General features: G+C 40.0%; 1 protein-coding gene across 1 annotated transcript in view; it reads right to left on the reverse strand.

Annotated features, from left to right (window-relative positions):
- MYRIP (myosin VIIA and Rab interacting protein) overlaps positions 1-23349 on the reverse strand; it is a 225131-nt gene that overhangs the window by 5688 nt on the left and 196094 nt on the right. The window contains 5 exon segments of the mRNA XM_075705727.1: positions 2782-2976; positions 8277-8339; positions 15542-15563; positions 15565-15635; positions 16844-17077. Coding sequence (XP_075561842.1) covers positions 2782-2976; positions 8277-8339; positions 15542-15563; positions 15565-15635; positions 16844-17077 — 585 coding nt within the window.

Genomic DNA, 23349 nt, shown 5'->3' on the forward strand with positions numbered 1-23349 from the left:
GATCATCAATGTTTTTGTCCTACATTTAAGTTTTACTTTTATTGAACGTTTTCCAGATAGATCTAAATAAAAGATTTTTCTAAAGAATATTCTCTTTACCTGAACAATTGTTGTGCTTCCAAACAGCAGTGGGATACCTGTAGGTTTCCACTATGTTGTGCCTTTATGCATACATTCACGTTCAAATTGTGGAGACATTATACTACCATTTAGGTACGCACAGCTTCCACTAAAACCCACCCGACCTCATGCTGGTACAGGTAGCCCTACATTCTCCCCACTGATGCATGCACAGTCCCCAAAATGCTACAGAGAGCAAAAATTAACAAAATATCTATATATAACCAGATCCTCTTCCAAAATTTGCTGCAAAGAGGATGTGCTGCATGCAGATATGCCCCCAGCTGCACTGGGAAAAGTTACGGATTCTTGGATTTCTAAAGGCTCTTTAACTCTGCTATGGAGCGTGGTGGTGAAATCTTGAAACCATGAAGTTTTGCCACCTACTTCAAAACCTGTGTGGGGCAGAGAAAGATGTAGTGTGGGGACACGGCAAGGCTGAGCTGGGTACCTTATGAATATGCAGGGGAATTAAGAGAAGCTAAATCAGGGATATGCTGCAAGGAGGGCAACGCCACAGCAAGAAATGCTCTGCCTCAGCGCCCAGTCTCTGCTCAATGAGAAACGCTCGGCCCAAATGAATGACTAGGGGCCATGGCACCACAGATGCCGAAGCTCCACAAGGACAGGAGAGATTGGCAGAGTGTAATTGGGGAAAAAAAACACACCTCGGATAGTTTACAACACAGTTCTCCACAGAAAAAATGTGGGAGGAACTCTCCACAAATTGCTCTTTGTCCTTCTAAGGAATTTCTTAGTTTTTCTAAAGACATGGTCCAGTTTGGACTTGGATTTTCCTTCTGTATTCACTATCCCGACAAATGCATTCTGCGGTGCATGGAGCTAGGATGCTTCAGTATTTCACAGGGGAAAAAAGTCTCCATCAACCTACTTCTATTATTCTGAAAAAAATTAATCAAACTAAACTTGAAGTTGTTGCGGGAGTGCATGTGTTGCGTAAGAATGAAATGGATGCCATGGTAGGTGGCATGAGGAGGGCACTTTGCTCGCCACAGGCTCAGGTTATACCCTTCTCCGGGCACTAGAGCAGCAGCTGCTGTGGGAAGCCTTTACCATTCTGCAGAGGGCAATAGCTGAGCGGCCACACGTCCAGCATCTCCTGGACACATCCTCCTGTCCTGCCCTCCCAGCCGCACTGGGGAGGACTCCCAAGCCTATATTGCTTTTTTGTTTTGAGTTCCCCCGCCCCAGAGAGGAGCTGGGAGCACAGCCGCTGTGTGGAGAGCTCCATGGCAGGGCAGGCTCAGGTGGCTGTGATGCCCCATGATGGAGGGCAGGAGATGATGGAGGATGGATGATGGAGGACAGTGTGTGGAAGCAAGGAGGAGCAGGAACACCTCAGCTGGCACAGCGGGATGCCTGGGAAGGCTGAGCAGAGGTGGGAAGGAGAGGTTCGGAGGTCTGGTTATGATCAGGAGCTGGTTGGGGAGGAGTGAAGGTGCTCTGGGGTGGGTTGGAGGGCATCCTGTTGGTGTGGGCAGGGGGAAAGCTCTGAGATGGAAAAGGTTTTGGAGCAGATGATGTTAGGAGGGGTAGGATCTAGCTTGGGAACCTCCGAACCGAAGGAGGGCTGGGAGTTTTGAGCTCAGAAAAGGTATGGTGAGAGCAACCAGGGAGCTGCGGGACTGGTGGGAGGGCTCTGGAGTAGGACAGGCCCAGTGCCAGGACTGGCTGTTATTGCCATGGATTCTCTGCCCCTCAGTCCCTAGCCTGGGGCTGCTGTGGAAGTGCATTTCTGTGGAGGAAACTCATTTTATCCCCCAAGAAGAGATTCTGTCTGAAAATTTTCTGGGGCTAAAGAAAACAAGGATCTCTTTTCTTGAATTGATCAGGATGTTATAATGGGACAGCCCAGATTCCAATGAGATCTTTAAGAGCCCCTAATGAAGGGAAAAATCACTGAAATATAATCAGTTAAATGTGGGAAGAAGAGCAAATCGAAAGTTACAAGTGTACCAACTCCATTAAGTGGATGCATAAAAATTTCCAATGAGTAGTTACTTCCCTCTGTGATTCAGCATTACACTTTTCCTTGCAAATGACAGGTACTCATGAAAACGATGGGTGATTCGGACATGGCCAAACAGAAATGTTTGTTTAATTTGGCTTCTCTAGCCTCCTCTTTTTACCAGTGCAGCAGGCAGCTCTGGCTCCCTGGGTGCTCAGCGCAGTATGCTGGGGAAGTGTGGGTAGAGGAAGAGCTCCTCCACTTTTTCTCCATGTGCCTGGGGACATGCTTTCCCCTGCCCATCTTTACAATAACGAGGCTGTGCTGGGATTTGGAGACATGTGGTTTCAGCAAGGTATGGCGCAGCTGCGCAGCCACAGAGGTTTAGAGGGCTTAAGTTAACTTTTGAGGTAGGGATTCTAAAATTAGTTGTAAAACCCAACACATCCAATTCGCCCCCCTCCCCAAAATGTTTTAAAGCACACATTAAAAAAAATCCCTCAGCAACACAGCTGAGTACTCCTTTGAAATAGGATTTTTTGTTCTGTTTGTGTATTTGTTTAATAATCCAGAATTAATTCTGAACATCCACTCATGCTGCCTACACCCTTTCCCTTTCCAGTTGGCACACACACACATATGTACACTCACTCACTCACGTGACACTTCCACATACTGATTTATGTTCTTACGCTTTCTTCCAGCGTGGTGAGCTGCTCATCGAGCCTGACGGGGTCCGTCCCCAGCGGGAACGTCCCTCTTCCTCTGTCCTGAACATCAGCTGGGAAATCGCAGGGATCAGTGGATTCTGCTATCAGTTCTTCAGTGGCATTGATGACTTTCAGGACCTCTGTAGATATGTTGCAGAGAGAGACAGCAGAGTACTTCTGTTTTGTTACAAGAGTAGACAGAGAAAACAACAGCATTAAATTAGCACAGTGGGGTAATATGTAAAATCACCTTGCTAATAGCTGCAGCTATAGCCATGCTAAAACAATATACCTGGCTAACTGCTGTGAACAGACACAAGAACTGCGTGATGAAATTGGAATCTGCTTCTCTTTTTCTCCATCCCTTTTTCACATATGCACACTGCTAGAGTACGCAAAATAACACACACGCAATTCCTCCACAACATGATTTCTACTGGAGGGATGGTCCAAATTGTGTCACAGAGGAGCACACAAATATCCAGCTTTAAAATCCAAGTGAGCTAGATAAGGCTATTTTTGCAATAGCATTTTCAACAGGTTTTAAAACACAATCTTCCTCTTTGGGTAATGGTAAACAGATGTGGAATGTCTTCATTTCCACAGGAGCTATCGCATTGCAGCTGCAAACACAGGAGAGCAATCTTCAGCAGTCCTATCAGGATGGCAGTTTACGAAGATGTTTGCTATAGATTATAAGATAGCCCCAAAAAACAAAGGTTGAGCCTATAAGCATGTAATCACTTGTATCCTGTTTTTTTTTTTTTAAATTTAAATTTACCTTTAATATTTATAAAATAAATTACATCAAATATCAAGGAAAAGCATGCAGTTTTATCCCCCCCTTTTTTTTACACAACTGTAAGCCTTTTTATCAGTGTTCCTGATTAACTATCCTGATTCTGATGATTCTCACAGAGCTCTAGGCTTCAGGACAACTCCTTTGATGGCAATAAAATTTCACCTGACATACCATCAAGCTCAACATCCAAACCATATAGCTTGGAGATGGAGCCAAAGCTTGTTGAATCCAATACAAATACTGTCACTGAATTTAGTGTTGCATTGCCAAAAAGAAAGTGTGGGAGGTTTAGACCTAAATTTATTTCATTCCTCACACCTGCAAATACTTATGCATGTGAATTAGGGACCCACCCATCTGTAAATTTTTCCACAAACAAAATATCCAAGGATCAGAACTGAGGAAACAGTCTTTGGATTCTATATAGTAAATTCTATAGTACAGAAGAGTATACCTGATTAAAAATGTCTCTGTGTTATGCAAACGTTGTATTAATCAGTATGTCAGCTGGCCTCCTAGGCAGGATATAGGAGAAATAACATCCCTTTGCTTCACACAAACTCTGGTGGGTTTAACTGGAAAACCTCTTTTATTATCTATTTCCTGTAATTAGCTGTTCATTTTTATGTTAGATAAGACTTTTACTGAAAAACTACTTTTTTAGCAGTGTGTACTCAATTGTTGTATATCAATACATTAAGACATCTTTAGCACTGTTATGTCTCCGAATTACAAAAAATAATTAGATACATGAGATTAAAGAGAAGGAGAACAAAGCAAATACAGTATGCTACAGCACAGAGATCTTTAGCTTGTTAGGGCAGCCAACACAGTCCTGAACAAGTAGGCCTAGGACTCTCTAACTGGGAACAAATACTTGAACCCCATAAATAGCCTACTGTTTTTTCCATTTATTTTCACAAGTGCCAATTAGGTTAAAAACAGATCAATAATTTTATAGGACAGAAGAGGAAATCAATGTTACTTTGTTTTATTATTTGCTTTTACAAGTACCTAATTCTTATTCTATTCTGTGAGTAGTGAGCAAAAAAGGATAAAGGCCAGACACTACATTTTCTTCATCATCTTCACTGATGTATGTTCTCCATTTCAAGAACTGTAGCCTCACTTCAGTGTTCATTATTTCTTAAATTTTTTATTATCCTTTGTAGCTAATGATGGATTTCCAAAAAAGATTAAATTAAATTAGAAAAAGGTGTTCTTATACCAGAATATGAGAATCCATATTGGCATTTATTACAGACCAATTACTGCAAAACAGGGTTTTTGGTTTTTGTTTTCCTGGTAAAGTGTTCTGTGATAGGAAGCTTTAGGAAATCAAGATTTTCAGTAAAATACCCTAGCGTCTCGATATGTAATGGATAGGGCAAGAAAAGTTCAACTAAAAGGAAATGTGATTTCTAGCTTTTCTAGAATTTTGAGGTAAGTTTAGTGGCAGCTGCTGTTTGACTTTTAAAACCAAAGATTTGCCTCACATTAAATGTTGCACAAGGCAGCTAGATGGATGTTCATAAAGTGTTTGCATCAATGAACATATCTTGATCCTAGCCTGCAGGTATCTAGCCAGACATAGGAGTTGCAACATCAAAGATTTTCTTTAAGCTTGTGAAACATCTGCTTTTATAGTATAACAAGGATACAGCACTAGAGTTTAAACACCGTAAAGAAATGCATGGCAAGCAAAAGTGGTTTTCCTTACAGTATATCTGAAGAGTTGATCTCCCAAAACCTAAGAGCACAAGCGATATTTCAATGTATTTAAATCTAAACTTTGTGAAGGTTTTCTCCTAAAGGATATTTAGAACTCAGCTTTCCCCTGCGCTGCGTTTCACAGAGAAGTAAGAGGAGATTAATGTCTGCCCGAGGGAGACATAAAATCAACATGTGGAGAGTTTGGGGTTTCTCAATTAATGTTTTTGCATACATTTCTACCTCTTTTTTGAGCAGCTGTCAAAAGCTGTTCAAACAGCTGATGTTCTAAAACAGCCAGTTTGCAAACCTAGTGGGTTACTCTAGATATAATTATTTAATGTATAAAAGGGAAAAAAAAGAAAAAAGAAAAAAAAGAAAAAAGAAAAAAAGGGGTGGGGGGGAAGACAAAGTGTCCTGGAGTTTTAGTGCTTCACAACCCTCTCCCCTCCCCAACCACCCACATCAAACTTAGGAGTTACGAGGTTCTATAAGTCACCTAAATTCACAGACACACGCACACCAAGATCATCCTGGTAGGTAGACATTTCAAATTGCTATAAAGATCTCCTGGCTGTCTAATTTATCTTGCCCTTGCAGGAAAGGTCATTGTTAACACCTACAAGTGATTCAGAGAGACAGCTATCATGCCATGATGAAGTCTCTCCCATCTGTCTTGTCAAGCAAGTCAAACAACTAATATGGATGTGATAGACGCAGAAAGCAATCTCTATTACAAATATTTAGCACAGAAAAGCTAAGGGCAACCATTCTTCTCAAAACACTGGGATGCATTCTGATTTCGACTGTGCTTCCCTGCTTCTGGATTAACACTACCCCTCCCAAATGAAATTATAGAATCATAGAATTGTCTAGGTTGGAAAAGACCTTTAAGATCATCCAGGCCAACCATTAACCTACACTACCAAGTCCACACTAAACCAATCAAGGGTAGACTAGACTAAACCATGTCCCGAAGTGCCACATCTACCCGTTTTTTGAACACTTCCAGGGATGTTGACTCCACCACCTCTCTGGGATCAATGCAGCTGATCAAAATTTGAATGTCTGTACTGGTTATGAGAATCTAATTTTTTACTGAATTTCAGATTAAGAGGTTAATGAAACGAAGAAAACATGCATTTATCCTCCTTATGATAATTAATGTCCATGCTCACAAATACATTAAAGACACAGTCAAAAGGAGATGCTCAATTTCTCAAGTTCTTTGTGGAAGAATTTTCAACCAAAACCAAAACCCAAACCTGCCTCCTCATCTCCCCACCCCATGGGAGTTGATTGTACAGCTTTGAGAAGGCCCTGAAAAGCCCACCAACAGTCCATTTCCTTCACAGGCAAGGAAGATCTGGGACGCTGGCCAAGTCACAGTGTGGGAGGAACAGAGCCATCAATGCCGAACCATCAATGGCAGTCGTCAACCCTGACCTTCAAAAGATCTTTTGGCCTAAAAGTGAGCCCTAACCACTCATTACCACAAAGACTGGGAAAGCAAGCTAAAATTCACCTTGATATTTGATGGAAGACAAGTATACTATGATAAACTATGGTATTAAGGAATTACTCTGCTGTGCAAATTTAAGACTTCCTTCCTTGACCTTAACATCAATATCTTCATTTATGGGCACTCATTTAGAAAAAGAAAGCTAAATTATCTTACAGAATGAGCTATTATTCTACTGAAATTCTCCAAAGTATGACACAGAGAAATACAGTCTGTCTTTTTGATGGTGGTAGGTAATTCTGAATATTAGATTTTTAATAACAAATTCAATCCACTGTCCTAATGTAGTTACAGATGTTGTTCCTAATAACACCTGTAACTAATTCTAAACTTGTAATGCCTCATTTCCAGAGACAAGTTGTCTATAATCATGAGAAAAGAAGTGATTTTCCAAGAGGTGAAATATTATGGTCCAAGTTGGAAATGGAAATATTTAAATCTTAAAATCTGCACAGGATTCTGTAAGAGTATCTATAATGGACACAGGCTGATGACATTGCACAAATGGAAAAATATTTTTTCTTTAAAATAATCCCTGATATTTTTACTAAAGAAAACCAAAATGATTAAAAGGTGATTAAAATTCATAGCACAAAATTTAACTTTGAGAGTAAGGAAAAAGAAGTTGTTGAGAGGAGGAGTTTTTGCTGAATTAAGCATCAACTTTTGACACAAAAAAGTGATTCTTATTTTATGACTGAGAGAATGCTACAGAATTAATTTGCTTACCACTATATATGACATACTAAAAATAGCACGTATTGTAAAATACAAGATAAGTATATATTTGCTCAGGGAATAAAATGAAAGTCTGGTTTAGTATCTGATTCTCATAAGCTGAGACTCAAATAGCACAGAATATGAAGCCTCTTTCCATCTAGATCAATGATAAGCAATAGACACTATCAGCAATGTGAGAAAGTGCCTACTCACTATGTACAATCTGTATAATGAATTAAGGGTTTTGTTTATTTTTTTAAATTGGGAGCTTAGAAAGGTTTTGAAAACCACTATGGTCAGAAACTGCTAAAAATCTTATTGCTGAAATGAAATTCTAAATTTTTTTCCTTCCAGATTTATTAGTATAGATGAGTACCTGACAATAGGAAGATCATACACCTTATCTTTGTCTTCTGTTCTTCTTTACTTGATAAAACCAAATTCTCATCACAAAGCCAAATAAAAGAGTCAGTCTGCTCCATGTCTACTTCATGCTCATCACTCCCATCATAACACTGGGCTAGCTGTGATTATAAAATAATTTTCTGCAATGATTATTGATTTTGGCCAAAAGGTCTGATTTTTCAGGCCTGATATTTCCAGGAAAACATTTTGAGTTTGGGAATTTTGCTTGGGAAATGTGGAAACCCTCAATGTCACTTTATAGCATCTCTTACTATGTAAGAGATGTAAGAAGACACAGACAAAACAAAGTATTCTCACCTGCTGCAATACAGTGGATAAAAACTGCAACTTTACATGAAGATCAAAAGCCTTTTGTTTTTCCTAGATAGTGGGAAAGGGGTTAAATAAAAAGTCAGAAAAGTTATGTTAACAGCTACAGAGGTTAACATTTATATAGGTTCAGATTTAAAGAGAACTTTAGGATGAACAGCAAGGACAAAGAAACTAGCAAATATAAAATACCATAAAATTTAGATTTTACATTTATTGCTAAAATATTTAAAATAAAGCAATACCTACTTTTTTTTTTTGTGGGATTTAGAATAAGAGATCTCATTAAGACAGATACTGCAAATGACACATCATTTTTTATAAAATTAAACAGATGGGAAATACTGATTTCCGCCATCACAAAAAAAGCAGCACTAGCAATAGAAAAATAATTTTGCAGCAGTGTTAAGAAAAAGAAAAGCCAGCAATCTTCAGTCTTTGGGTCTACATGATTGCAATTTTGACACTGTGAGTGTTTCTAGTTACAAAAAGGTCTGTACCTCACTTATGCCACAGTCAGATGCTCATGTCAGCAACACCTGGGCTGAGTTAAGACATCTTGTGCCAAATCGCTTCCTACTGTTTGCTGCTGTCCCTCTCCTGGACTTCACTGTCCCCAAATGAACATGTAAAGTCCTTCATACTGCCACCCTCCAGTGTCAAGTCAGTAGGCTTACCTTAATCCCCCTAATTTACTCAGGTCTATTTAAACTAAACTGACTGCTTTTGCCTTGAAGTAATGACACAACCACAGTTACCCTGTTGGCTGTGCTGTGACAGAAGTACCATCCAGCTGAGGAGCAGCATTTGCTCGAAACTCTTCTAGCTAGATCTGAAAGAGCTCACCTGTCACTGCCAAGTCTCTGGGCTGCTTACAAAAGAACACAAGAAAATAGTAACTCTTTTGTTACAGTCTATTTTCCCCCCATTTTGTTCCAGCAGCTTACATTAATCTTCACTGATTTTCTATAACTGTATCTGTAAAATGGCTTTTACATTGTCTTCCTAAGCAAATAAATCTTTGGTGATCAGACAACTGAAGGAGATGCACATTGCACGCACGCTGGACAGAGCTGGCTTGGGCATGTATGCACATAAGGATCAAATCTGAGACTGTGAGAATCTTGTTTACACAGGTGCTGCATTCCCCATGTGAAGCCAGCTGAAATCTCACCTATTCTGCACTTCTCCAGGTAGATTCAACAGGGCTTTGGTTTAGTTGCTTTAACACAGGCAGACAAGGTGCAGTTTGAAACAGCTTGAAGTATCTGAGGATTTTCAAACAACGCTGTCAGATATCACACGGACCTGGGAGATGCACGTTTCCTCTGGACTAGCAGGTTAAGGCCCTGTGGCCCTGGTACGCTAGGGCATCTCAGATGGACTATCTATATCCATACTTATGTAACTGTATTGAGCCCAGAAAGTGCCAGAAGTAGAGGAACACAAACATCACTGCCCACTTTTGATAACTTTTTAAAAATAAGTGTTTATGGTCTCAAAGCAACTATTCTGCTTGAGACTGAAGACTCAGATTTTGACAAAATAAACTTAGGATCAATTTAATTTTCCATACTAAAGACCAATAAATAATAGTAAATACATGGCAGAAATCTCTTGAATGGGATTTTTTTCCAGCAAACTACTTAACCCTCAGTTTAAAACTGAACATATATTTGACTGCTTTGTTGAACTGAGCACTTAAAACTTTGGAACCATTAGCCCAATGTGAAGATTAAAGTCTCATACCTCTTTTAGAAGAAGCCGCTGTTTCACCTTCCTTAACCAAAATCTTTTTTTCTCTGAAAATCCTATGCATAGATTGTCTGCAGTTCATAAACCTTAAAGATTACTTTTTGCAATGTTGCCCACACTCAGTTTTCAATCCTGGACTTTGGAAGACTGCCCAGATAATTAGCATCATAATAAAAGCCATGATCCACCAAACCATAAGAATTATTCTGAGCATCTTGCATACAAAAATGTGAAACAACAGACACACAAATATCTTCTGAGTTGGTAACCCATGAAGATGTTATTGTATTACGCTGTTCAGTTTTATTAGCATAGTAGTAGCAATGTAGTAAAGCTACTATACTTATGCTATTACATTTTCTTGCTTAAGTGAGCCATAGGGTTCTGGCTCCTTTAGAAACTTTTACTCAGTCATTTCTAAAGTCTTCAGGCATATGAAGCTGGATGGCAGTTTCCTATTAAACCTTACCTGGACCAACACATCAACCAAAATACCCGGGAGTTCCTCAGCAATGTTGTCAGTTCAGGAAGTTGCAAGATAACGATCACAAAACCTACTGCATCATCTTCTGTGAGGACGGTGCATGCTCCAGCACAAATGATTTACAGAAACCCAGCCACCAGGAGGACACAGGCTCTCTCTCGTTATTATAGCACTACTGTTACAACATCGCAGCCATCCCTACCGTCATGCTTTGACAGGTCTGTGATACACAGGAGGGATTCACTGCCATGTGCACGTCCAATGCCATTCTTCAGCTCCATCAAGGCTGCGAGCATATTTCTCTCCAGCGACCAAGCCCCATGAGCCTTCCCTTGCCTGACCTCCCTCACTGAGCCCTGGCCACCCTCTCCATGACCAGCCCAGGCATAACCACCAGCATACACCACACCAGGGAGCTGGCGGTCTCTTCTCCTGCAGTAACATGCACCCACATCCACAGCTACTGGCTCTTCCTTTTGCTAATGAGAGGTGCCAGGCAGATTTTCTAACAAGTGTCAATCTCATTATACCAGTAGTCAAAAAGTGCTAATTTACCTGGTGAATAATGTAAGATGTACTGTCTTGAAACAAAGAATATAGGCCTCTGGCACAAATACACATGAAGATCATGCTTTTAGCACATACTTTCCCCAAAATAAAGCTTTATAATACCTAAGATGAATAAAATATTTCCAGAGAATGAAGGCATAAATATTTTATGGAAAGAGTATTTATGCTGTTATTCATACTGTCAAGAAACTTGGGAGGTTTCACTTAAGGAACAGGATCCCACTGTGCTACTTAACAAACTTACTAACAGGTTGTCATTCAGAAAAGAGTTATTGTGTGCCTAGTCATGTAATAACGTCAACAGAAAACAGCAGGATTTAAATAAAGCTACTAAGCCTCAGTTGTAAGATTCTCTGAGCAGAAGTAAATGCATAAAGGGATTGAAAGAAATTCCTGAAGCACACAGCACATTGCATCAAGCTAACGCAAAGAAGAGAGAAACTCAGTTGCTACTGAAGTTTAACTCATTTGCTCATTTGCATATCTAAAGCAAGGAGGAATACAAAGTAGGAGACAAAAAGAGAAACACAAGCATGGTTTTAACAGCTATTTCAGTTTTTATGCTATGTGGGGCAATTTGCAAAAATGGCAGGGGCTATTCTGTTTTTTAAACGGTATCTCTATAGTTTCTGATAAAGTGGTCACAGTGATAGACTGCATTCAAAATGCAGTCTCATTAGGCACTGCTGAAATTGCCTTCTAGAATGTAATTCTGGGCTATACCATGAAATATAGACCCAGCCTATTCATCTTCATGAAAGCATTAAAAGAGAAGGAGAAAGGATAGAGGAGAGCAAGAGCTAAATACAACCCATTTACCATGCTTGCCACTCTCAGGATCAGTATCATTAAGATACTTGCAAGGGGATTTACATTTTGCTTTTTCTTTCAGTATTTCATTAGGGTTTAGTGGGGGTGAAGCATAAAAAAAAAAAAGAGCAAGGCAGAAAGAACTGTGCAAATGACTGTGCTAGTACAAGATGCTTCACTAACACAACAGTGGCACAACGTGATTTTTGGTTTGTTCACACCTGAAGTCTAGAGGGGCTGAAGACTAACTCTAGCCTGAGCATAGAGGACTCCATGGCCTTTCATTGCACTGCTGAGATAAGCAGTCTTTTCAGGGGTCTGCATATCCCTGAAAAACCATGAACTACTACTGTAGCTTAATAAGCACAAAATATTGTCTATAAAAACAAGCCTGCTGTAGCATTATGTTTGTTTTAGAGAACTATGAATCTCCACAAGCCCATTTTAGGCAATCACAGACTCAGAAATGTTGAAAATGATTGTGCTGAAGGTATAAGAGGATTTAAGTCTAAGGCATAAAATTAACTTGTGTTAATTAATACCCACCTAAATCCTCAAGTATCCCACATGAACTAAAATAACTCACAAGTCATCATTTTCAAACTTGTATCTTAAAGGCAGTCATACAACTCAAGAGCTTAGCTTGAGGTGAGAACTGAGAACACATAAATGCCCAATGTCAGCTAACTCCCCACTCAAGACATGCCAATTCTTGCCATTGCTACAGATCTGAATATACTGAACACCCTTTTAAAAGCATCAGCTCGACATGTGATTATATGAGATTCCCAGCTTCCATTAAAAACCGAAGTCCAGATTTTGAAAGGTGCAGACATGTGGAAGTCAGATTTTCATGAATGCCAGGTATTTAATTTCCTGTGAGTCAATAAGCAATACGTGTTTTTTTGAATCTTATTCTACAGTCAAGTGTACTGTAACTAGAAATTCCCTGTGATTTAAGGTTGCTAACGTGTTCGAGAATAGGCTTGAGAATAGAAGACTACAGGCTAAGACAGACAAGCAACATGGCTAAAATATAAGCAAGATGGCTAAAATGCAGTATTTAATTTGTGTTCAGGAGCTCAAAGCAGATTGTAGGCACTTAAGCTCTCATTTCAGTTGCCCAGAATTAGTGCTTCTGTATACCTAATTTGAAACTTGACGCCCAGATCAGAAGTCTGGGTCTCTGGCCGAGAATGTTAAGTGCCAGTCTGAAAGATCTGTAATTCCCTACATATGCATTCTCCAAAAATCAGGCTTCTTAGAGACAGCATATTGGGACATCTGGCTTTTAAGGCACCAGAAATTACTGGTTTCCTGAAAATACATTTTCTATGCTTGTCTCCATTGAGACACACCATATATTAATCTTAAAGTTTGAGACACACCATCTATTAATCTTAAAGTTATTGCATGTTTTATGAGTTTAGCTAGGTCTTTGTATTTTAGGTTACCATAGCCACAATTGGTATTATACACTGTCATCTTCAGTATTTCATTGTAAGATGTTGGCTAGCCACCTTTCCAAAGAGAAAGCACGCATCAGAAGATTTTAAATCACCTTTAAGGACAACTGTCAAGAATAAGAATGAAAGCAGCCTGCTTGTTTCTCAACAGCTGGAGCAAGTTTCGCTATCAATTCCGCTGAAGTCATGACCATGAATAGTACTGGGATATTTTGGTTTCTTTATTATAGACAGAAAGAATATATACTGCAACCATGAATGACAGACTTTTTTTTCATCCAAAACCAATAAAGAATTAGGAACTCCAAGCATTCCCATTTTACTGAACATGGTATGTCTTTTATTTTTTTAAACTTAAGGAAATTTTACTGAGGGGAAAAAAAAATTAATCTTTGCATTATTTGAAATAACTGACATACAAATGTTAAAGAAATAATAAAATCAGAGGAGGAAAAAACAACTAATATTACTTTGTAGAAGCATGCAGATGAGTAAGAACACCACAAAACATACACCTGCCATTTTCTGTGCTCAGTTCACCATATAGGAACATTTCAGAAAGTCTTATTCACAGCCTTTAATTCTGGACTTTAATTGCATCATGTTATACCCTAGCCAGCCTATATACCCTGTTGAATGATTTGATATTGCTGATTTGTCTTTGTAAACCAAAGACAAGCTAAACTGAATGCTGCTAACAAGCACTGGCAATAGAGCTTTTATTTGATTTCCTTAGAAAGGCTGTGTGTACATCATTTGCATACATGATGATGAAGGTACTTACACTGCTGTGTAGTCCATGGCTAAATAACTCAGAATCAGAGACTCACAGAATACTTCAGTTTGGAAAGGACCTCTGGATATCGCCTGGTCAAACCCTTCTGCTCAAAGCAGGGTCAACTAGATCAGGTTTGCCCAGGGGTGTGTCCAGTCAAATTTTGATTATCTCCAAGGATGTAGACTCTAGTATCTCTCTGGGAAACCTAATCCAGCATTTGACCACCTTCACAGTGAAAAAGCTTTTATGTTTAGATGGAATTTCTTGTATTTCAGTTTGTGCCCACTGCTTCTTGTCCTGTCACTGGGCACGGGTGAGAAGAGTCTGATTGTCACTTCTTTATTTCCCACCTCAAACACCCCCCAGCATCCCCATGAGGTATTTATACACATTGAAGAGATCCTCCCCAAGCCTTCTCTTCTGTAGGCTAGATAATTCTAGCGCTGTCAGCCTCTCCTCATATGACAGATGTCCCAATCTTTTAATCATTTCTGTGGCCGCTCACTAGACTTACTTCAGCATGTCCATGTGTCTCTTGTACTGGGGAGCCCAGAACAGGACGCAGCACTCCAGAAGTGGCCTCAGCAGTATTGAATAGAGGTGAATAATCACCTCCCTTTGTCTGTTGGATGCTGGTGGCCGCCTTTTCTTTTTCTTTTCTTTTTCTTTTCTTTTTCTTTTCTTTTCCTTTTCTTTTCCTTTTCTTTTCCTTTTCTTTTCCTTTTCTTTTCCTTTTCTTTTGTGCATGTGCACATTGCTGGCTTATGTTCAACTTGGTATCCACCAGGACCCCTATGTCATTTTCTGCCAAGCTGTTTCCCAGCCAGATAGCCTCCAGCTGGTATGGGCACATGGGGTAAGTGCAGGACTTTGCATTTCCCTTTGTTGAGCTTCATGAGGTTCTGTCAGCCCATTTTTCCAGCCTGTCAAGATCTTCTGAATGACAACAGAACCATCTCATGTATCAACTGCTCCTCCAAATTTAGGGTACACCCTGTCTCATTGTCTCTGTCAATAGTGAAAATGTTAAACAGTACTGGTCCCAGTATTGACCGCTGGGGTACACCACTACTGACTGGCCTACAGCTAGGTTTCGAGCCTCTGATTGCAACCCTTTTGGCCTAGCAATTCAGGCAATTTTCAGTCCACCTCACTGTCTTACTTGCTCAATTTGTCTGTGAGGATGTTATGTAAGACAGTGTTGAAAGCCTTGTTAAAATCGAAATAAACAATATTCAGTGCTCTGAATGCCTCAGATTACCATGATCTTTCAAAGATGAACACGAATGGCCTCACAATGACATGGGCCAGCTCCCTCAGCTCTTGTGAGTACATCCCCATTGGGTGCCATGCACCTGTGTATGTCCCATTTGCTGAAATATTTGCTAACCTGATCCTCCTCCACCAAGGGTCTCTTCTCTGCTCCAGACTTTCCCATAGGTCTCAGGGGCCTGGGATTCTTGAGGGCAAATCTTACCCGTAAACTGAGGTGAAAACAATGTTGTGCAACTTAGCCTTTTCCATGTCCTGTATCACCAGGCTACTGCTGTAGTGAGCTCCGCTTTCCCTCATCTGTCTTTTGCTGCTGATGTATCTGTAGAAGCCTTTCTTATTTCCCTTTGTGTCCCTCACCAGGTTCAACTCCAGGTAGGCACTGGCTTTCCTGACACCATTCCTGCACACTTGGACAGTGTCCTATTGTCCACCTGGGCCACTTGATCCTGCTTCCACTTCCTGGTGTATTAGTTCTTCATAGCATTTGAACAAAACACCTTTCAAATGATGAAGAATAGATTTCCTTTAGAGACTTGTCCACACCCCCTGTCAAAGCTGAGCTGCTGTGCAGACAAGACCCCAAGAGGTGAGTCCAGACACAAAGCAAGCAAGAATGAGCCTAAGTGGATGTAAGGGATAAGAGTGCTTGACTGGCAAGGGGCAGTGCTGGGCTTCCACAGCACAAAAATTCAAGCACACCACATGATCTGAAGAGAAATTCAGAGGTAGAAAGGGAAGAGGGCAGGTGGTAAGTCCTGTGGAGTGAAAATGAAATCAGACATCTCATTGTAAGGGTGAAATGGCACAAATGGAAGATCTCATACATTATCAGAACTGACACTGGATTTCAGTTTCACTACAATGTGTTACTACTCACAGAGGCCTATTAGCTGACAGAGGAACAGTGTTGGAAAGCTTTAAAGCAGCACAAAATGTTCCAATAGAGAGGCAAAAGAAAAGCCTATGACATCAGAATGAACTGCATGATACTAAAAACAGGGGAGCAGGGACTGAAAAAAACATTTAAACCAACTGGTTAGCAAGGGGGAAAAAAGGAGAAAAAGCTATGTTTTTAAATAAAAAACATAAAAGCTGATTCTCAGTCAGCATAAACTGACATAATTCCATTAATATCAGTCACAGGTTTATTACACAAGCTAAGTTCACTGCTTTGAATTGATGCTGTAGGCTCACAGGAAGGAACACACACCTTAATTGAAGTTTTACTTGCGCAAGGGTTGCAGGCTCAGACCCAGTGTAAAGAATCATAAATCGTTTAGGTTGGAAAAGACCTTTAAGATCATCCAGTCCAACCATTAACCTAACACTACCAAGAAACGACCTCAGATTTTTTTAAGCAACTATGTTTAATTTTCTAACCAAAAGTTTCTCTTTCTGCTTTACAATGACCACTTACCTTCTTTAACTCTTCCTGAATAGTTCTGCCATTTTCCTCTGAGGACAAACTCTCCTTTTGGTTTTCAGGGTCTGTTCTAGGTTCTGACTCTTGTTCTTCACCAGAAGATGTTTCCTTGTCACTCATTTTAGCAGCGAGCTGAAATAACCTGGATTTAAGCTCCTCTTCCATAAGGTCAGGCTTGATGTTATGATCCTCACTGCTTATATCTGTTTCTGACAAATCATCAAAATCCTACAAAGAAATTAGAAGAACAGTATAATTACTGTATAGGTACAGAAAGGAAAACAAATAGCTTCCTAGAAAAGTATAGGTATGATCACTCTGCAGGGAAGCTAGAAAGAAAGCACAATAAGTGGGCTGATAAAAAAAATACCATGTCTTTACAGAGGGACGCCAGTAAACCCACACCTGTTGGATTATAGTTATCATTCCTGCTTACTTTTATATTATGTAAAAAGAAACTATCAAAATCATTATGTATCTGTGCGCACCTAATGAAATAAAAGCCTAAATGGCATTTCCCATTCCCAGCACTGCACTGCCATCACTCTCGGGCATGATGCAGGTAAAGAAAGTGAAGTGTGGGAATGAAATAACTTGTGACCTGGCAGTTGTGTCCAGGTTTCGGTTGAAAGCTGCGCTTGAGTTCCCTGACTGCTGGTCTTGAGCATTATCTGTGTTTTTTTTAAAGACTACTGGAAACGAGTTTTGAAAAATCTCTCTTTTATTACAAGATGGTGCTTAAGATTTTCAGCTTTCCTAGTGACTATTTACATAGGTGAGTCCTCTACAGTGACAATTATTTTCCAAGCACCAACCTCCATGGAACAAGTTCAATCTTTAGGAAAACGTTCTTTTCTTACTCTTGGATCCTTAAAGGTGGGAAGTACTCAGAGGCTCAGTTAAGTACGGTGGGTGTTACAGACTCAACTGTGACAAGTGCCTTACTTTGGAGGCTGAACAGAAGAAAAGCAAAATCCTTTTGCAGGTCTGTTTAGCTGGGTGCCTGCACAAATTTAATAATGTGGAAAGGGGGCTTTTTTTTTTTGTCAGCCCTTGCAGGAGATTTCCTGAAAACATCTGATGGTTATGCCAAAAACTAATGTCCAGATACATACCAACTTATTTTCTGGATCTGTGCTGTCTGATAAAGACCCAATTTCCCCTGATTTCCACTACAGTCCATCTCTCAGAGCAACTCACTCCACCTATAGTGTTAATGTCCTTCTAGAAATGCTCTTCTCTCCCTGCTGACTGCTAAGAGAGAGCTTGGAATAATTAGACACTTTGTTTAGTGCTTCAGTCAAGTGCATAAAGTAAGGTGGAATTAGGTGGTTTTAAAAGCGATGAAGTCTTTGAAATGGAGCATAATCGTGACAAAATCACCTGGAAGGAAGCTATAAAGAATGCAGCCTGGGACCCAGAAGCAGTAGGCACATTGCAGCGGGGTCTAAGAGGATGATCTGGAGCAATTCTTAGATGGGAAATCATTGCTATTTGCCTTACTTTCTCCTACCAGACACTGCTGCAGAGACTAAAAGCTGTGTTCTCTCCACCATTCATTTGGAAATACATAAACAGGAAATTTGCTTTGCACAGCTACTCTCTCTGGAGCCGCAGAAGCAGTATTTATGGATAGATCAATTACCTCCAGTTCTCACGGGAAACGTTAACTCTGACAACTCTTTCACAAACCCTACCTGCCAAACTCCTCTTAATGGATTGACACATCATGTTTATAATGTCATTCCTCATCTCTCATACCGTAAACTGTACTGTAGCATCTAGCACTTTTACAGCTTTCTGGACAATTTTTGTTTGCAGTTACCTGTGAGTCAATTACACAACTAAATTATTGCTTTCTAGCTCATCTTCAGGATGCAGAAGGTCCTTTTAGAAAATCAGGATTTGAAAATACATGACTAGCTACAATAGAAGGGGAACCACGGGCTTATGCTGAAATTTGTTCTTTTCCCAAACAATCAGCTTTTGCAGAATCAAAAGCCTTTTCTGCCAAATGAATTTCCAAGCTGTTCTGAATAAGACTGAGAACAAGATATCAAATCAGTGTGTTTCCACTTTAGTTTTATAATATGTTATGATATGCTTTCATATACATTTAGAAGACTGGTGTCATTTCACCTTTTTAATTAAAAATCTGTATTTATCATAATGGTGCTTCCTCAAACTGTAACCAGAGATTTTTTTTCAGACATATCCTGCATGCCATTCAACAACTCATTACTACCCTTGCCCAACAATATGCTAATGAAAAATACTCACATATCGCTAAACTACTATAAAAAAATCTGAAAGTTGTTGCTGAGTCAATCAGTTCATCAATTTGTACCCAGGAGAGAAACAATCATAGTTTATGGGATTTACAGGATAGAAAGCATGGCTAAGCTGCGCACTCATATTTTAGGAGAATACAGTTTAGTGGAGATACATCTCATTAACCTTGAGCTATTTACAGTTAGGTATCGAAGCTAATTACTAGAATCCCTCTTTACTTGAGTTACCTCCATTTATTTAATAGAACCCTCCAAAAACCTATTCTCGTCTACAAAAACATGTGGTTTAGGATTACAAGGCTTGCTAGTGAGCTCTGCCAGCTCTGCACCAGGGGTGTGGGCTTCCTCTAGCAGTGTCTAGGCAGGAAGAGTACAGTTTACCCTGGGGTCGAGCCTGCAAGGAAGAGAAGAAAATCCTATTCTATGCAGACATTTGAGCAGATCAAGCCTGTAGAGACAAAAGCTTGCTATTCTTGTTTAAATAAGCTGACAAATATGTGTGTAAAATCTAGTGGAGCAGTGAGGGAGGCTGGCAGTCCAGACGGGCAAGTGTTCCCATGTTTCCACCTCATTGCTGTACCATGAAGTACTGACAGTCTTCATTGTGCAGCAAGACATGCGTGAACCCTCTGGGGGCTTCTTACATAGAACTGCTTAGCTCTAACTGCTTAGCAGCTATATTGGAGTAGCAATACACACACCCTTGTGGAAAGCAGCACCAGTTAACTTAAAGAATCCATGGTGACAACAGCAGAATCACAACTCCTCTTGATCCTGAAAAAATACCAGTCTTCCTAGGATCACACAAGGCAGCACCTTTTAGGTTGATCTCTACTGCCTCTATCCAAAGCTCAGCGAAATCCCATAGAGCCCTCCAGCTGACTTCCCATGTATTTCAGAGGAAGGCCTGGCAGGACAATGTTGCTAAGTTGCCCAGCTTCAGCAGGAGAAAAAATTGAGGATGTAGTTTTATGAAGCAAGGTGAGCTAACATAAAACCCTAGTGCCACTGAAAAAGAGTCATCCTGCACCTTCCTGTCCTTTACTCAGTTGTAATGAGTTGTGTAGGCTCGGCAAAGAGGTCCAAATGTGTGCCAGAGATGACACGGGAGAGATATTGGACCATGCTGGAGGAAGGTGGAGGGAAGGCAGGAAGGCAGACAGGAAGGAGGCATTCCTGTTTTGGCAGCAGCAAGCTGCTATGTTCCCTTAGCCACACATTACTGAAATGTTCCCAATTCTAGCTTATGCTTTAACACATATAAAAGAATTTTCCTAACTCATTAGCTGGGAAATGTAAAGAGCTTTTTGCTACATTTGCCAGCACAGGTGAAATCCAGGAGCTGCCTTGGCATCCCTAGGGTTATATTCCACGTTAGCTAAATTTGTGTTACAAATACACATCCCTTCTTGGGGGAGGACTCGCCTTGAGGGTACTGATATTATTACAGCTGCATTCAGGTATGTCTATTATCCTCCTTTTTGCTTTCCAACCTGCTTACAATGAGCAGGTGGAGTATTTACATTTGCAAGAGCTCTTAGTTCCTTTTTACACGCAGAGATAATGATATCCTATAACGCTACACTTTGTGGTGTTTGTTACTGGTAGGCTGCTTGGCTTGTGTGTTGAGCTTTTCAGATGGTGGCAGTGAACTATTTGCGAGGAGATAATATCTCTTTCATGGATTAACAGATTAAAAAAATGCATTAGAAGCCATGACAACAATAAAAAATAATAAATAGATTGAAAGGTACTATTATTGTTATTTATTTAATAGATGCTATCTTAAACTTCATTATTCTTTACTGTTCACACTTTGGCTCTATCTGGTAAGCTTAATGACATATTTGTGTTCATATAAATCATTGTGTAAATTCCCATTTGCATCTTTCAGCAGCATATAATACTAACATCTGCAAACAAGAATTGAAGGGCCACCGCTTTACCTGAAAACAGCTTCAGTGAGGGGCTGGCAGACTAACACAGCCACAAACCCAGTCTCACTAAAAGAAAATCAAGCGTTTCTAATGCAAGCGTTAAGTCCTTCAGCAGACAATGAACTAGGAAATACACCCTTCCTCATACACACTGTCCAAATCTTTGCGTGCAAATGGCTTATAATTCAATGTAATCCTAGCGAACAACAAAAAGCCCCAAAATAAAGCAAGCAAGCAAAGTACAGGCTTGGAGGCTCCAGAACCAAATCCATGTTAGGGTATAAACTCTTGAAAGAAAGCTCCATTCATATAGGAAATAAAAAATCAGAAACCACAGTTTTTAGGAGAAGACACAAATGGTGAGGTTTGCAGACAGTTTCTCAGCGAGAGCCCATGTAATTTCAGGGCAGCTATTTTCAATAAATACATCCCAAGTGCCATGCTGTGGGGACTGGCACTCTGACAGCACTCACCCCATACCTGGCTGCAGGGCAGGAGGGCACAGGTGAGGTCTCCTGATCAAAGAAGCAAATGAGGACACTTTCTTCACTTGAAGCAAGTAAGCAACTCCACTTCCCATCAGAAATATAAGAATTGCAGCTACACTAAGCAACATCTCCTCCTCTCAAAATGATAATGAAAGCCAATGTATCCATATTATTAATAATAACAACAGAAATTATTAATAATATTATTAATAATAATGAAAGCAGACAGAAATTGGTGGTTTGAGTGGCAATTTCTTGGAAAAAGTTACAATTTGAAAAATAATTATCCTTAAAAGCAAGGTTGCACTTCCCAATTCAGGTTTCCTCAGGAATATAACTCTTCTGTACTACATAAGCAATTGGGTTATCAGAAATTTATTACAGTAGAACATCAGTTTTATCAGGACAGTTTTTATGTCCCTCTGTACTTGCTTAATGACCGTGTTTACAGCACTTCTACAGGCAACCCAGTGAAGCAGGTTGTTCTTTTACCTGTCATAAAGTGACAAAAATTCTCCCCAAATACAGTATATCTTGATACCTGTTTTCAGGTTTCCCTTTTTAAGTCACTCCAGACTTCATACAATGAATTCTCTCTCAGTCACAAAGTCAGTGTTCCAGTGTTGAGTCTAAAGTCAGTTTTGACTGACTTTTGAATGCCACAGCATTATCCTAATCTAGGTACTGGATCTTGATTAAAAAAATACCTAATTTTTAATAGAAATGCAGTTGTGAGTTATGAAATGACTGCAATTGTTCCAGAATGTTACTGCTTACAATTCTCTAGACTTGGAGCAGGGAGAGAGGAAAGGGCCTGCTTCCATTTCACTGTGAGTCTCAGAGCAGCAAACCAGAAAATGACCTGTACTATTCGAAAACTAAAAAAGAAAACCCAACTTAACATAATGGTTAACAAATTATCATGTTATTATTACAATGCAGTGAAATAAGGTTATTATTACAATGCAATAAAATCAGGAAAAAGTACGTTTCTTCACTGCCATTTACATATGGTCAGTTGTTCAGTGTCTAATGTCTAGATGCAACATGGTTTAGAAAGGCATTTTGTATGGTTTCTGTAAATTCTGTATAACCTCAGCATGTGAAAATCTGACTGATTTAAGACCCCACAATGAAGCTTCCTTAAGTTTACACTGTCTGCAGTTCTCCATGCACCTACACTATCATTTTGTACAAACTGTTTACATGTAGGGTGCACTCTGCTGCAGCCTCAACCATTTTACCAAGATCAATACATTACTTTGGGGATTACATGAAACCCTGACATCCCTTTAATCTCATTTTTCTAAGCAATATAAATTATGTCTGGCTAATTTATTTTCATACCTCAAATCATATTCCTTATGCTCATGACCATTGTAATTGCTTCCTAGAATTGTTTAGCGGTGCAACATCCTTGCTATAAATTATAGTAGCCAATCCATTCGTGCTCCCAGCAGTGCTTGTGTACCAGAGGCTGCAGTAACAGTTCTCCAAATGTGGGCACCAGCTGTCAAATCAGCCACCAGTGTGTGTGTGTCCAAACACAAACTAAATGTATGCAAACCCACCCATACATAAACCTCCTAGTGAGAATTTCATTGCTTTGAAAACAGTAGCGTGATCTGGAGGCAGTGTGCCTCTGCCTGCCCCACTGTGGCTGAGGGAGCAAGAGAGCAGGAACAGTGTCTTTTAGCCTAAAGGGGAAACACAAAAGGGAGAACGGGTCAGAATCCCAAACCTTGCATTTGAGCGCAACGGAGAGGTAGAAGCAGCACTTAAGA

This window comes from Pelecanus crispus, chromosome 2 (assembly GCF_030463565.1).
Source record: "Pelecanus crispus isolate bPelCri1 chromosome 2, bPelCri1.pri, whole genome shotgun sequence".
Taxonomy (NCBI): Eukaryota; Metazoa; Chordata; class Aves; order Pelecaniformes; family Pelecanidae; genus Pelecanus; species Pelecanus crispus.